General features: G+C 36.4%; 1 protein-coding gene across 3 annotated transcripts in view; it reads right to left on the bottom strand.

The window, feature by feature from the left end:
* Window positions 1-17,003, bottom strand: part of LOC150095276 (MFS-type transporter SLC18B1-like) — a 545,110-nt gene that overhangs the window by 466,689 nt on the left and 61,418 nt on the right. For all 3 annotated transcript variants that reach the window (XM_090410476.1, XM_090410480.1, XM_090410477.1), the window contains exon 3: window positions 3,357-3,452. In XM_090410476.1, the coding sequence (XP_090266602.1) occupies window positions 3,357-3,452 (96 nt within the window). The remainder of the gene's footprint in view (window positions 1-3,356; window positions 3,453-17,003) is intronic.

Below are 17,003 nucleotides of genomic sequence, written 5' to 3'. Positions count from 1 at the left end.
TATTACTACTTTGGTTACTGCTTAGTTCTTTGATGCTATCACAAAGATCTATAGCACTCCCATACCTTGAGTCCTCTCCATTCCTGCTATCTCACATAATTATCTCTTAGCAGCATAACTTGGAAAGAGGAATGCTGATAGACCAGAAGAAAATGGAATCATTTTCTTCTGGTCTGTAACTGAATCCCAATAATAGCTACTCAATCTGCACTCATGCTAATTTGTCATTTCATGCCATCTATATTCTTCCTTGTAACCCTTGGCCTATAGCAGTAACCAACTGCATATTTAACCTGTCAGCCTCTATCTCACACCAAGTAGTCATAAATGCACTATCCTCCTGCAGAACTCCTATTCTGTTTGGTTTCAGTTCTGCTATTATTAGCAAAACCTCCCACATCCTGTTTCCTCTGTGCTTTCTGAAACTACAATACCTACTGCATTCTATCCCTATGATTATATCATCCTCTGTCAACCAATCTTGATAATGCCTATAACCTTTGGCTAAGTTGAACTACCCAATTCAAAAAAATCCTCTCCTTATTCTGCATGCTTTTAGTAACAGTATACATAAACTACAACATCCTCTTCAGCTCCAACCTCCCTCACACTTAGTGTTGTCTCTCTTGCTCAATTTCATAACCTGAAGAGCTACATGCAGCTTTGATCATTCTTCCACTTGTTCACTCCAATTCAGAACTGCCTGTCACCTATATTATTATTATTATGTGACACCTCCAGGGAGTCCAAAGACTCATTGAGGGAGGGCATCTGCTGTACAATTCTCTGTCTCCACCATTCAATCCAATTACAATGAACCGTTACTACACCAATGCCATCTGCTGCCCACCACCACTTTCACAGACAATCACAAACAACCATGCCCACGGTGGGATTTGAACCTACAGCATTTTGGCTGGAGAGCAGATACACTAACCACTTGGCCAACCAGGCCAACAAAACTTTTTGCAGTCGACAGGATTCAAGCCTGTGCAGGGAAACCCCAGGGGATTTCTAATCCGTCGCCTTAACCACTCGGCCATGACTGTAAAACAAAAATAAAACTGTAGTTTCCCTGATTCTGCACTTTTGAACTCTCACCTATCAATACTTGCTCAATAAACCTAAATCCAAATCCACTGAAATGTCAACTATCAGTCTTATATAAGTTCTTTTATCCATCAAACTCACTTCATACATCCACAAACCCTGCAGTAATCTCCTGTACAACCTATGCACTGACTCATTCCTAACCATTCTTCTCAACTGATCTCTATCACACATGGCAACAAACTGACAATCTTTGCTCTCTCACTTGCATGTTCCAACAACTCTCATATCTTCTTGGCTTCCATATTATGAAGGCGGGCAGGGGCTGAAAAGTTCTGATAAACACCTCGAACAAAAATGATATGAAAGCAACTAATATAACTGGTATATAACTAATATGCCGGCTGGTTGGCCGAGTGGTTAGCATATCCGCTCTCCAGCTAAAAGGCTGCGGGAATCCCGCTGCAGGAATGGATGTTTGTAATTGTCTGTAAAAATACTAGTGGTGGTGGGCAGTAGATGATGTGATTTGCTGTAGTTTGTGGATTGAGTGGTAGAGAGAGAGAGAGAGCTGTAGAGTAGGTGTCCTCCCGCGATGAGTCTTTGAACTCCCTGGAGGTGTCACGTAATAATAAGAAGAAGAATAACGCAAGAAAGAACATCTTAAAACCCATTAAACCCCATGCTTCATCAAATTATAATAATTTGTTCTTTTTCTTTTAGGATATATAACACGTCAGAGGTTTTGAAGAAATTGAAAGGCACAGGTGCAGGCTATCATCAAGTTTTTCATACTGCGAGAAAAGTCTGCAACTGAGATTCAAACTTCGTGTGAGACTTTAGGGGACTATGCTCCAGCGTATCCAACAGTTGCCAGATGGGTGGCGATATTTAAAACTAAGCATCCTGAGACAACAGATGCCCCCAGGTCAGGAAGATCTTCAGCGATCACACCTGAAAACATTGATGCAATGCATGCCCTGATCCTTGATGATAAATGAATACCATCCAAAAACATTGCAAAGATTCTAGGGATATCCAAGGAATGAGTTGGGGTCATTATCCACCAACATCTGGACATGCAGAAGGTCTTAGTGAAGTGGGTCCCCAAATGTGTGAATGTCGAAAAAAAGAGATCTTTCATCTCAAAGGATTTTGGATCATTTTGAGAAATCAGGTGCAAATTTTTTGGCTTGTATTGTGACTGTTGGTGAAACATGGCTTCATCACTATGACTCAGAGACCAAACAACAGTCAGTGGAGTGAGACACAAAGGTTCTCCACAGCCAAAGAAGTTCCATACCCAAAAGTCAGCAGGGAAGGTTCTTGCCATTATCTTTCGGGATATGGATGGTCTAATCTTTACCAAGTACTGCAAAAAAGGTGAAACTGTTACAACATCAGTTTTTCAACGGCTCTGAAGGAAGTACTGAAATTTCACCACGGGAAACTGAGCAGAGGCACATTGCTTTTGCAGGACAATGCACCTGTTCACACTGTTCATGAAACCCAACAGACAATACACAACGTGGACTTTCAGTGTCTGCCTCACCCACCCTATTCACCAGACCTGGCCCCATCTGACTATTTCCTATTCCCAAATTTAAAGAAACACTTGAAAGGAACAAAATTAACAACAGATGATGAAGTCATATCTGCAGCTGAGGACTGGTTTGTGCAACAAGGGAAAGACTTTTTTTTCTCAGAGGATTGCAAATGATGCAGCAGCATTGTAACAAGTGTTTAACACTACATGGGGAATATGCAGAATAACCTGTAAGTTACATGGTTCTACCTCAATTCCTTCATGGTGATTATCACAACTTTTCAGCACACCCTCGTATTGTCTGCCAGATCATTTGTACCTGCCAATATAATCAACGTCATTCACTTACCATCTCTGCATTCTGATGGCATCACTAATATCCTTACTATTTGCCCTAGAGAAACTTGAGGCAACTTCAAGACACTCTTCTTATTATGGTGTAAAACTCTTCTTTCACTCCCTATTTTGCTTCTTCATACTCTGCTTTCTCCTCTCTTGCATGTATCTATTTTTGTGCTACTCTGCCATAATTTGTTTTCCTAACTCCTGGAATGCAATCTAATAATTCATAAAGCTTAAAATTCCAAAGATAATTAAAAAATCATTTTATTGAAAAGAATTAATGGCAAAGCATCTGTAATATGAATTTTTTTTAATCAATATTTAATTTTTAATTTGATTTTTCTTATTCCTATTAATTTGGTTTTATTTTAATATTATTTGTTTCTATTCAAATTTCATTCAACCTCCATGTACATACCCAACGAGCCCACAAGAGTGAAGAGAGAAATCTTGACACAGTAAAAACAGCGAACACCAGAGAATATAGTGCTGGATTTATATTTTTCTTTAAAGCCTGAAAATAATTTAAATATATTTCACAACAATCAAAAAAAATCAATCAATATTTTGGCCTTATTTCAAGAGCCATTTTCAGAGCAACTAATAATAAGAGCATCAAATATAAGTTAAACAAAAAAGAGGCATTTCACACTGTTGCTCATTGTGCCCCCCCACAATGAGCACATTGTGCCTTAAACTGCATATTCCACTAAATGTTCATTAGCTGGCTCAGCTATGTAATTACTATTACTATTACTATTACTATTATTACCACGGGCTACTCCAGGAGTCTTTAGACTCATCGAGGGAGGCCCTAAACATCATGTTCACACAGCTGTTCAACATTCTCACAGTATCTATCATACCTTGCCTTGAACTCGCTCACTGTCATAGCACCCACAACAGACTCTGGCAGCTTATTCCACTCATTTACCACTCTAAAAGTAAAGAACCCAGCTCTAACACCCCTGCTAACCACGCTCTTGCCCAGCTTCCATGGGTGTCCCCTAGTTCTCCCACCACCAGTCCTGATCTCAAAAATATCATCTGAATTAATCCTATAGAATCCTTTTGGCAATTTGAATGTCTCAATCATATCTCCCCTTTTTCGCCTATCAACTAGTTTCTGCAACCCACAAATCTTCAACCTGTTCTCATATGGTGCATTCCATAGACCTGCTATCATCTTAGTCACTCGCCTCTGGATCCTCTCAACCTCCTCCCCATCAAGAAGGAACCGAGGTGACCAAATCTGGGCACAGTAGTCGAGATGAGGTCTTATCAGGGCTCGGTACAGAGGTACAATAACTTGTTTTTCTCTGCTCGTCAAGGTATTTTTCAACAACCAAGTGAGTTGATGAGCTGATTTAGCTACTTTCGCAATGTGCCCCCTAAACTTCATCTCCCTATCCACCAACACTCCCAAGTCCCTGGCCTCATCAATCTCTTGGAGTACAGTTCCACTAATGTGGTATACTGCTGCTAATCTTTTCACTCCGAAATGCATAACCTTACATTTTGTCACATTAAATTGACATCCATTCTCCTTAGTCCAGAACTCCAATCTATCTAAATCATCTTGCAAGACTTTGACATCTTCTGCATTCACTATCGCCCTACCCAACTTTGCATCATCAGCGAACAAATGAACTGTCCCACTTAGACCATTCCCTATATCGTTAATGAACAGATTAAACAGCAGTGGTCCAAGAACAGAACCCTGTGGCACACCACTAGTCACAGGCCGTTTTTTGGACTCTACTCCTGAATAAACTACTCTTTGATATCTCTCCATCAACCACCCAGCTATCCATCTCACCAACACTATATCCATTCCCATATGTTGTAGTTTACGGATTAGAATTCCATGTGGTATCCTGTCAAATGCCTTTGCCAGGTCCAGCAGTATCACTGTAAACCCATTTCCCTTATCCAGTTCAGCCGTCACCCTGTTATAAAACTTGAGCAAGTTACTGAGGCATGATCTACCTTTCACAAAGCCATGCTGTCCTCTGTACAGTATCTCATTTTCATCAATCCATTCCTGTATTTTTCCCTTGACTACTTTCTCCAAGACCTTGACAACGACTCCTGATATGCTGATCGGTCGGTAATTTGCAACCATAGTCTTGGATCCTCCTTTATGCAGTGGAACTATTTTCCCCTCTTTCCACGCCTTCGGGACTAAGCCAGACCTGAGACTCAGATTAAACAACATGGTCAAGGGCACTGATAATTCATTAGCCGCTTCATGCAAGACCCGTGCCGGTATACCATCCAATCCCACAGATGTATTCACATTAAGGTTCTGTAATAGACTATTCACCTCCACTTCATTCATCACAATTCCCATATAAACTAATGGTTCCTTCATTTTTTCAACGTCGCCACCTGGATGATATACTTTTGCAAAGTGCACGCTCAGTAACTCCACTATATCGACTGGTTCAGTGAACTCTTTACCATCGTCATTCCTTAAAATCATTTTGCCATGTACAGTTTTTTTCTTGCTTGCAGCATATTGAAAGAACTGTTTGGGATTCTCTTTTGCTTGCATAGCTAGTTTCCTTTCATAATCGGCTTTTGCTGTTTTTACCACACTCGTTACCCTTCTAGCCTGTACTATATACCGTAATGAACTGTTAGAGTTTATGGAAATAACAATAAAAAAATTAAATGATATATGACAGTAAAAAATAATAGTTCCCTCAAACTGTGACAGACTAGGAAAACTATTAATCAAATTTATTTACCATTTAAATACTAATTAGCATGATCAATAATCATTAAAATACAATGATATACAAACAAACTCGGAAGACTGCTATAAAACAGCTGAAATTATGATGAGTAACCTCGATGAGTCTCGGACTCCAGGGAGTCCGAGACTCATCGAGGGAGGACACATTTCTCCTGTTTGCTAGAGTCTACAAATTCTAAATCTGTCTTCATAATCAGTATTCCACAATCCCAATATCATTTTTAACACTCTCCTTTGCACTCTCTCTCTCTCTCTCTTCAATGTATCAGAATCACAATGGAAACCAGAACACCAGACCTAAACACAATAGTCCTAGAGAGATCTTATCAACGCCTTATAAAGAGGCAAAACGACATCCTTATCTTTACATGTGGAAGTTCATTTCAGCATTTAAATTAACTTTTGAGTTGCAATTGTAATCTTTGCTACATGACCCCTGAACTACAACTTGCTATCTAATAACATTCCAAGATCCCTAGCCTGATCAGTTTCTTTTAGCATAATCCCACCAATTAATATGACACTGGGTATCTAATCATGCCAAAGTGCATGACATTACATTTACTGACATTGAACTGACATCCATTTTCCCATAACTGTATGTCACCTGTCAAATCCTTCCCAATATCATTAATGCACAGATTGAATAACAGTGGACCAAGAACTAATCCTTGTGGTACACCACTAGTTACCTTAAATCTTTAAGATTTGCATCTCCCGAATAGCACTTTTTGATATCTGTCAGTCAGCCATTCTCTTAACCATGCTAATGTTTTATAATCCAAACCCATATTCTCCAATTTATGAAACGGTCTTCAATGCTGTTTTCTGTCAAAAGCCTTAGCAAAATTCAAAAGTATCATGGTGTATCCATTCCTCTTGTCCAACTCAATGGTAAAATTATTATAGAATGTGAGGAAGTTGCTAAAACATGATCTTCCCTTAGTAAACCCATGCTGTTCATTGCAAAGTAGAGATTTACTGTCAACCCATTTCTGAATGTGGGTCCTAACCAATTTATCCAAAATCTTCACTACCACTCCTAAGATACTGAATGGACAATAGTTGGATACGTCGGTCTTCATGTCCGGACAGTTCATTGCCAACAATTCATCGTGGGGAAATTGATCGCCGACAATTCATTGCGAGGAAAATTCTTCACGGAGACTATTCATCGCGGGGAAAATTAGTCGCACGAAAATTCATCGTGGATATATGTAAAGGAAAAAATTTCCCACATAAGAATGTTTCACAAGAGAAGTAATTAATTAAGTATTTCACTTTGGGAGCATGCATCTATACCTATCTATTTATATATATTTTTCCAGTAAAGAAGACTAAATATGAAATATAAAATTTCTTAGTGTTATAAAAAACTAGTATTGGAGGAAAAGGTAATGACTAGTACTGAAGCCTTAGATGGCAATTTAGCTTATGCTGATTTTCATAATGATGATAGGATTTATGTAAAGTTCATCTATGATCTTAAACTAGCTCTGTAAATGACAATCGCGTACAACACATCTTTCATATGCAGGAATAGTGGAGTTATTTTCAAAATACACGTGTATTCAATAATTGAAACACTTGATCTTCTGAATTAGTTCAGATAATATATATATATATATATATTTTTTTTTTTTTTTTTTTTCAGTTTAGTTTTGTAAATATTAATATTCCATCAGCAGAACATTTAGTATTTAAGTAATAAAAAATATTTACAAGTTTTTAAGACGAAACCGAAAATTAGGAAACTCATAAATCATTGTATAAGAATAAAAATATTATGAAAACCTAATTAAAATTTAAACATGTAATAAATAAATACATAAAAAACTATATTTTGTGAAATTTATCTTGCACTGCATTTACTTTTCATATATCAGTATCAAAGCAATATCATTTCAATTTTCTAACGAATAACGCTTTGAGTGAATTTTTTCCACGATGAATTTTAATTTTCCCTGTCGCGATGAATTGTCCATGAACCATCCTTTGCGCCACCCTTGTGCAATGGGATTGTCATACATTCCTTCCATTCCTGCAGAATCTTCTCTGTTCTGAGACTCAAATTATATAGCCTGGTCAAAGGAATAGCCAGTTCAGCTGAACACTTTTTTAGCACAAATGCTGATATCCCATCAGTCCCTATTGCTGAATTCTTATTCAGTTTGTGCAACAGCTCTAATACCTCCTCTTCATACACCTGAGTTTCTTCAGAAGAGTTAGCAGTAAGCTCAATGTTGCATACACCAGAATGATAGCTTTTAGCAAAATGGGCGCTCATTAGTTCAACAATCTCTTCTGCATCTGTCACCCTCACACCATCTGCATTCAGAAGAGTTATTCTTTCATATTCATTCTTTCTTTTACTTGCAGCATATTGATAGAATTCTTGTGGGTTGTCTTTAGCTTGAAGAGCCAGTTTCTTTTCATACTCATACTTAGCTTTCTGTACAACAGTTGTGACTCTTCAGGCCTGCTGCTTATAATTTTCATAACGGATATCATCCATATGCACACAGTATTCATTCTACATCATCCGTTTCATATAAATCTCTTGCTTAATAAGATTACACACCCATTTGACTCTTACCCTATTTAATCTTTGAACTCTTGGGACACATTCAGATATTGTATCATTTAAGTATATTTTAAAATGCTTCCCATGCACTGTCAATATTCCCATCCAGCAACCGATACCATTCTGATGAAGTCAGTATACTCCTCAGGTGGTCATAATTTCCAGCTTTGTAGTTCAGCATGTAACCTTTTTGGAATGGAACATTCATAAACTTAATCATCACTTTCCAAGTGAGTACTGCATGATCATTGTCACCAACAGGAGGCAGAATAATTACAACTTTAACTGTTCCTGTATTCACCACACTCAAGTACTGCATCCTACAATCCTTGAAGATCTACTTTCTTACTTCCCTGCTCAGAATTAAATAGTTTTCAAAATAAACGTCTATGCAAAATATTAAAAATATTTAACTCCCTCTGACACTATAATCAAATCTAACACTCGTTGATCTCGAGTTTCTTTTGTCACATGCTGCTTGAGGAAGTCCCGCAACAGCTCAATAAATTCAGTTTCATTCTTCTCATGCGATTTTACTGCTTCCCAGTCAATACTTGGATAATTAAAGTCTTCCATTATGATTACTCTTTTCGTGCTCATCATCTCTATTTGGTGATGCATTTCTTCATCACTAGCAACCAATCCACCAGGTCTGTAACAACACCCCACTGTGTAATTGATCTTGGTAGATTCCACCTGACACTAGATGGCTTCAAATGGTTAGCCTTAAAATAAATGACTAAAATGAAAGTGCTTAAACTAAACAGCAAATGCCACAAAGAGATCAAAATTGATCAGCATGCTATAGAAGAAGTTAAGAATTTTACATACTTGGGAGCAAATGTAGATACTAAAGGTAGAAATGACAAGAATTATAATGCAAAGACTGACAAAAGCTAATACTACTTTCAAAAAAATCAAGTAATATATGGAAATCTTCAAAATACCATAATAAAATCAAAATAAAGAACTCCAATAGCAATGTTAAGGCATATTATTATATGAATCAGAGGCAAGGAAACTGATTAAAAAACAGGTAGCTAAATTAAATAGTTTTCAATAAATGTTCTATGCAAAATATTAAAAATATTTTTTGTTGAATTAATGAGGATAAGGAGTTAATAAAGATTAATTACTTTCATTTCTTTATGTAATTTACTGCTGGTAGTTTGGGCCTTGTTTCATTAACCAATGATAAGTGTAGAAAATGTAAATTAAACAATCAATTAGCACTAGAGCCCCCCCCCCCCGATGAAAACATTATACCTTAAAACTGCCAAATCCATCTACCAGTTTATTATCTGGCTCAAACTAGATAATGATCTGTTATAGTCTGTAGAAACAACTAATGAAAAACTAAACATTTTATTTTTTTAAATGAAGAGATTTAACATGAGGAATAACAGTTTCCTCAAATGTGGACAGATGTAAACAGATATCTGGACTAGGTAAAAAAATTAATAAAAAAATACAAAATCAATAAAATAAAATAAAATAAAATATTCTTAGCCCACCTACAGTACAAACATACTATAGGTTTACAAACAACCCTTCTGTGGGTGGGAGCTACATTAAAAGAAAATGAAAAAAAAAAAGCTTTTGATATTAAAAGCAGATTTACGAATTAAAGCTGCATGTTGTTTTGGACTTGAATAACTTTCAAGCAAAGAATCTATGGAAGGTCCTCACTGTTACATATAAGTCATGCTTTACACTAATTCACTGTTTCCGTATTCACCTCACTCAGGTACAGCATCCTACGACCCTTGAAGACCTACTTCATTACCTACCTGCTCATACTCTCCTTTCACAGCTTCCAGGATAGCCTCTTGTTCTACCACTGTTACCATCCATTCTATGAAAAATATTTTCTATATTAATCTTGTAAAAACTCTTCACCAACTTATGTCTCAGTCATGTTGCTCCTTCTTCCTATCAAAAGGCATTCTTTCATTCTATCCTCATATGCAATATTTTAGTGATCACAGTCACTCTTCTTTAAATCCTTTCCAAAATACCTTCTTCTCTTGAAAAACGGGTAACTAAATTGGTGCACAGTTATCCCTACTGTCCTGATCAAGGCCTTATAAATAAAACCATAACCTCTTTATTCCTATGCTTCAACATCCTCCTCATCATTTACCATAATCCATTGCACCATCATGACAATTTTACCACATTGGTTCTACATTTGAGGTTGTTCTTCATCATCAGTTACTAGAACCCTTACCTTCTCCATCTTCAAGTTATCCCCACTAACTATATATACTGGATCCCATCTATTATTGTTATTATTACTATGGGTATCTCCATGGAGTCAGTAGAACTCATCGCGGGAGACCCAAAATATCAAAACAATATCTATCATATCTTTTCTTGAATTCATTTACAGACAAAGAACTCACAACTGAGTCGGGCAATGCATTCCACTCATTCACCACCCTCCAGGCAAAAAACCTTGTTCTCACACCCTTCTTAACCACACTTTTCCTTAATTTCCAGGGATGACCTCTTGTTCTTCCATCACTATCACACAGCTGAAACATTTTCCCTGCATCAATCTTATAAAAACCTTTTAGTAATTTAAATGTTTCTATCATATCCCCTCTTCTCCACCTATCAACCAACCTCTGCAATCCACAAGCTTTCAATCTATCAATGTAAGGAGCATTTTTTACATCACTCACCAACTTAGTCATTCTCCTCTGAACCCTCTCCACAACCTCCTCATCTCCAAGGAATCCGGATGACCAGACCTGAGCACAGTAATCCAAATGTGGAAGTATCAATGCTTTATAAAGGAGAATAATAACTTCTTTATCTCTGGATATTAATGTGTTCCTCAATAACCAAGTAATCCTATGTGCAATCTTAGACACCTTAGCAATGTGTCCTCTGAACTTCATCTCCCTATCTACCAACACAAGTCCCTAGCCTTATCAATCTCTTGGAGTGCTGTTCCAACAATGTAGTACACAGTTGGTAATCTTTTAATCCCAAAATGCATAACCCTACACTTTTCCACATTGAACTGACATCTATTACCTTTTGTCCATTTTGTCAGCTTATTTAAATCATCCTGCAAATTCTCAACATCAGCTTGATTTTTTATTGCGCTACCCAACTTTGCATCATCAGCAAACAACTGAATATCTCCCTTTAAGCCATTTCCTATATCATTTATGTACAAATTAAACAACAATGGCCCAAGCACAGAGCCCTGAGGCACACCACTGGTCACCTGCCTCATCCTGGACTCTGCTCCTCCATACACCACCTTCTGGTATCTCTCCCCAAACCATTCTTCTATCCATATCACCAGTTTAGTATCCATCCCCATCTGCTCCAATTTGCACAACATTATTCCATGGGGTATCCTGTCAAAAGCCTTAGCAAAATCCAGAAGTATCACTGTGTAGCCATTTCCTTCGTCCAACTCAGATGTCATTCTATTATATAAAAGGTAATAAATTGCTAAGGCAGGATCGACCTTTAACAAAATCATGTTGGCCCCTTATTGAGTATCATATCCTGATCCACCCATTCTTGAATTTTGTCTTTAACCAACTTTTCCAATACTTTTACCACCACTCCCGAGATGGTGATTGGTCTGTAATTAACTACGGCAGTTTTAAAGCCACCTTTATGCAAAGGAAGTACTTTGCCTTCCTTCATTCCACTCCCTAGGGAATGAAGTTCAAACTTAAGTTAAATAACTAAGTAAGAGGTGTTGAAAATTCCTTTGCACATTCACGCAACACCCGAGCTGATATTCCATCTAAACCTACAGCAGTGTTCGCATTTAAATTTTGCAATATACTAAGTACCGCTGCTTTCTTAACTTCAATTCTCACATTAGTTATTGCTACAGGTACAGAGATATTCTCACTTGGGTGATAGACTTTTGAAAAATTATCACTCAGTAACTCTACTATTACATCTGAATTGGTCACCTTGATACCATCAGTACCCACTAAGGTTATCCTTCCAAAGTCATTCTTCCTTTTACTTGCCACATAGCAGAAGAATGTTTTGGGATTACCCTTGATCTCCTTGGCTAAGGTCTTCTCATAATCTGATTTAGCTTTTCTTATTATGCTGGTAACCTTCCTAGCTTGAGCCTTGTACTGCTCATGGGTGTACTGATCGCCTTTCTCCTTTTAAATTCCCCATAACATTTTCATTTTTTGCAGATCAAGCTTGATACTACTACTCATCCATCTAATGCCCACCTTGTTTGTCTTCCTGACCATGGGGACACAATCTGATATTGCCTTCCTCAGATACTTGCTTATTTTATCCCATGCACTGCTAACATCTTTCCCCTGCAATATGTTCTGCCATGGGACTGCTGCAAGCTCACTCCAAAGCTTGTTATAATTACCTAACCCTTCTTAAGAGAGAAATCTACAAATTTTGCATCCTCCCAAGTCAATACCACATGATCGCTCTCACCAATTGGAGGTAACAGGACACCTTACTTATGCATATATCCTCTGAACCAATGACCAGGACCAACACTCTCATACCACGTATCCCTTCAGTTATGTGCTTTTCAAGTAATTATCTCGTAACTGTCTATGCTTTCGAAGTGACATTTCAAGGAATGAACTGGCAGTAAGCTCATTTTCCAACTCAGTCTATTCAATCTGTGCTATAAAGAATCTGCTCCAATCTTCATAGATCTCCCCAACATTGTATCATCTACTGGCAAACAACTGCATATCCCCATTTAAACCTCTTACAGCATCACAAACATATAAAGTAACTTTCCTCTTCCTAAGGTACTGCTCCCCAAACAAAACTTGCTGATACATATCCAAATCACTAATCTGTTAACTGTCATGTGCAATCTATGAAAAGCTTTTAGAAAATCGAAATACATTACTGTATATACATCTCTCTTGTTCAATACATTTGTCATCTCTTGTAATATGTAAGTAGATTGCATATTGCAAAAGTTGGCAACATAGGTCAAATAATTACTTGGATGTTGAAAAGCACACACTAACAAAGATAAGGAAGTTATTATTCCTCTTTATATCCCTCTATAAAGCTATGATTCAGCCACACTATGATTCTTGTGGGTCCAGGAAAGACGAGTGACCAAGATGGTGACATGTCTGTGGAATATTCCTACGAGGATAGGTTGAAGGTTTATGGGTTACAAAATTTAGTTGATATGCAGAAAAGAGGGGGAAATGATAAAAAGTTTTAAGATATTAAAGGGGTTTTATAAAATTGATGCAAGTGAATTTTTTCTATATATGACAAATAGTCAGAGAACTAGGGGGCGATCCATAGAAGTTTTGTAAGTGTGGTTAATGGGGGTGGAGGGGGTGCAGACTAGATTTCCTGCATGGAGAGTGGTGAGTGAATGGAATGGATTGCAGAATTGATTGTGAGCTCCCTGACGGTGAAATTGATTCAAGGAGAAGAATGATAGGATTTGTGTATATGTATTGTGTATATTTGTGGAATAGGGAAACCAATTTCATACTTCTTCAGCACCAAAGAAGGTCCAGGGACTTGGAAGTGTTGGTGGATAGGGAGCTGAAGTTTAGGGGACACATTGCAAAAGTGGCTAAATCAGCTCATCAAATCACTTGGATGCTGCAGAATACTTTGACGAGAGACAAGCAAGTTATAATTCCTCTGTATTGAGCCTTGATAAGACCCCATCTCGACTACTGTGCCCAGATTTGGTCACCTAGGTTTCTTCTTGATGGGGAGGAGATTGAGAGGATCCAGAGGCGAGTGACCAAGATGATAGCAGGTCTATGGAATGAACCTTATGAGAACAGGTTGAAGATTTGTGGGTTGCAAAAATTGGTTCATAGGTGGAAAAGGGGAGATATGATTGAGACATTCAAATTGCTGAAGGGTTTCTACAGGATTAATTCAGAGGATATTTTTGAGAACAGGACTGGTGGTGGTGGGAGGACTAGGGGACATCCATGGAAGCTGGGCAAGAGTGTGGTGTGGTTAATAAGGGTGTTAGAGCTAGGTTTTTTACTTTTAGAGTGGTGAATTAGTGGAATAAGCTGCCAGAGTCTGTTGTGGGTGCTATGACAGTGAATGAGTTCAAGGCAAAGTATGATAGATACTGTGTGAATGTCGAATAGTTGCTCTTGACATGATGTTTATGGCCTACCTCGATGCGTCTAAGGACTCCTTGGAGTCGTCCATAATAATAATAATGATGATTGATTTGGGTCTCTTGCAATGAGTCTCAGACTCTATAGAGATGCTGTAAATAATAATAATAATTGCTAAAACATGACTTCTCCTTAACAAACCTATGGTACTGATTACTGAGAATCCTGCTGTAATGAACTAAATCTGGATTGCAGCTTAACCAAATATTCTAACATTTTAAACAATTTAAGATATACAGATTGGATTATATTTTGAAATATGTCTTATCATCCTGTTTGTTTTGCCACCTTCTTTTCTCCCACTGACTGAAAACTTGGCTATTTTTTAATTATAACATGGGTCTCTTGTAGATGCAGATTCTTTAGATCAGGTAGCTTTTTTTGGTTCAATCACAGTAAAAAATTAGTTAACAGTACTCTGAGAGATACCTCAGTTAGATTTACATTAACTGGAGTAAGAAGGAAACATCCTTGGGGAATTAGGGAAGCAATAATATTTCTGAAAATATTCTGAATTATAGTCAGTTTTGAACTGTGCAATTTATTTGAAATTCTTAGAATGTTAGTAATATAATACTGTTGATTCTTGGAATTGTAATTAAATAGAACAGAATAATAATATGGTAGCTGTTTAGCATAGCGTGACCATCCGTCTCATTTTCACAAAATTTTTTGGCGCCCTCAGAGATGCTTTCTGGATGACAATATGTCCTGTTTTTCAATATCTGATTTCCAAAATGAAATGTTATCAAGTAACATTTGTAAAGCAAACTGATGCAGTAATGAAGAGTATTATTGCAAACATATTTATTGTAAATCATATATGGATTTCTTTCTATTATCAAAATGTTTGACTTTTTTTTCACACAATTTTGCAACACTCCATAATGAAACATTCCTTTTAAGAATTTAAAAAAAAAAAGTTGAATTTATTTTGACACTGCCTGGTTCCATTACTCAAGTAAAAAAAGTTTTCCTTTAGTGAATTTATTAGAGCAAGGTTAAAAAACTGATTACATACTGAAACAGTAAAATTAAAGATAATTATAAAAATCTATTTCAAAGGAATGAAATGTGATTATTCTCATGAGTTTATGCATAAAGAAAAATAATATTAAAAAAGATACATTGTTCTGAAAAGTATATAAGAGATCAGCTGCATCAGCCAAAACAGAAAAATTCCAAAAAAAAAAAAAAACTGCTGGGATTTCAAACTTAATTTTTTATGGTACTTGCTATGTATTTTACTTTAAATAATTTCACTTTCTTATTATTAAATAAATTAATATGTGAATTTAATTACACAATTACTTTATATTAAAATACTAAATATTTTTACATTAAAAAATGTAACAAAAGAACAAGGGTACCTTTTTAGTGAATTTTAGGTCACTGAATTTTTTATTTTTTTTTTGAAGAAATCTCAACCCTCCTCCCTCAGTTTGATGTCCCTTTTTTTGTTTTAAATTCATCATCATCATCATCAGGCTTTTCAAGGATTTAGGCTTACAGTGGCCAGTTCTGGCTTTAAACTAATCATTGAACTTTTTTGAGAGCATCCTGGTTTTCTTTTCCTAATGGTTTGTAATTTAAGAGATGCTTTTGTAATCTTTCTGTTTTCATGCTTTCAACATGTTCCATCCATTCATGTTTATATTTTTTAATTTTGTCTACTACTGATTCCTGGTTTAATTCTTTCATAATTTCTTTTGTGATTGAATAGAGTATACTTTGCAGTTTTTTTCATAAACTTAAACTTATTAAGCTCCCATTTCTAGATGCTTTAACCTAACCTATCAATATACTTTTTACATATATTAATGCTTTCCTTCTTTTCATTCACTCTAATAGTCCACAAATCTTTCATATTTTTCAGTACATACATGAAACAATTTTTGCAATGCATCCACAGGGAAAAATCCAGGGTAACATTCAATCTTTGTGCTAAAGCTTTCCATGCCACCAATGTGCTCTGCATTACGGATGCCATTAGAAGAGAGCAGAAGCAGTAGGAACACACAAGTAGCAAAAACACAATTAAACAAACAAAATTCCAACAACACTCTACTGAAGGACATGTATGTACAGCAAAAAACGAAGCACAATTATATGATAAAAAGCCACATCATACATTGTATATATATACATACATACATATATACATATATATATATATCATGATATATACATATATATATATATATATATATATATATATATATATAGTTTTATGAAAAAAATTGAATGACTAGAACCGAGATTTAATTAAAAAGGTTTTAATATAAACACACTACTAGTTTTGGCCTGTAACAGCCTTCTTCAGGTGACATTATAAAAGAAAAAACACTAAACATTGAGGGTTAAAAGACTATGAACAACATAGACAGTCTTTATACATAATTAGCATGAAAACGTTGTAGTTGTATTTGAAGCTGTTCTTTCATTTGTTGCATTGTTGGGAGAGTGCGTGCTTGCTGCATCACGTGAATGCCAGTACATGATTACAGCTGAATGACTATCTGGGAGGTTGTAGCTTAAGTTGTTATTTAGATGAACAGGATT

This window comes from Typopeltis vanoorti, chromosome 20, assembly GCF_054136105.1.
Source record: "Typopeltis vanoorti isolate ZY-2024b chromosome 20, IOZ_Tvanoo_1.0, whole genome shotgun sequence".
In the NCBI taxonomy this organism is placed as follows: Eukaryota; Metazoa; Arthropoda; class Arachnida; order Uropygi; family Thelyphonidae; genus Typopeltis; species Typopeltis vanoorti.
Note: the sequence above shows the minus strand (reverse complement) of the source record. Positions and strands in the feature narration are given on the sequence as shown.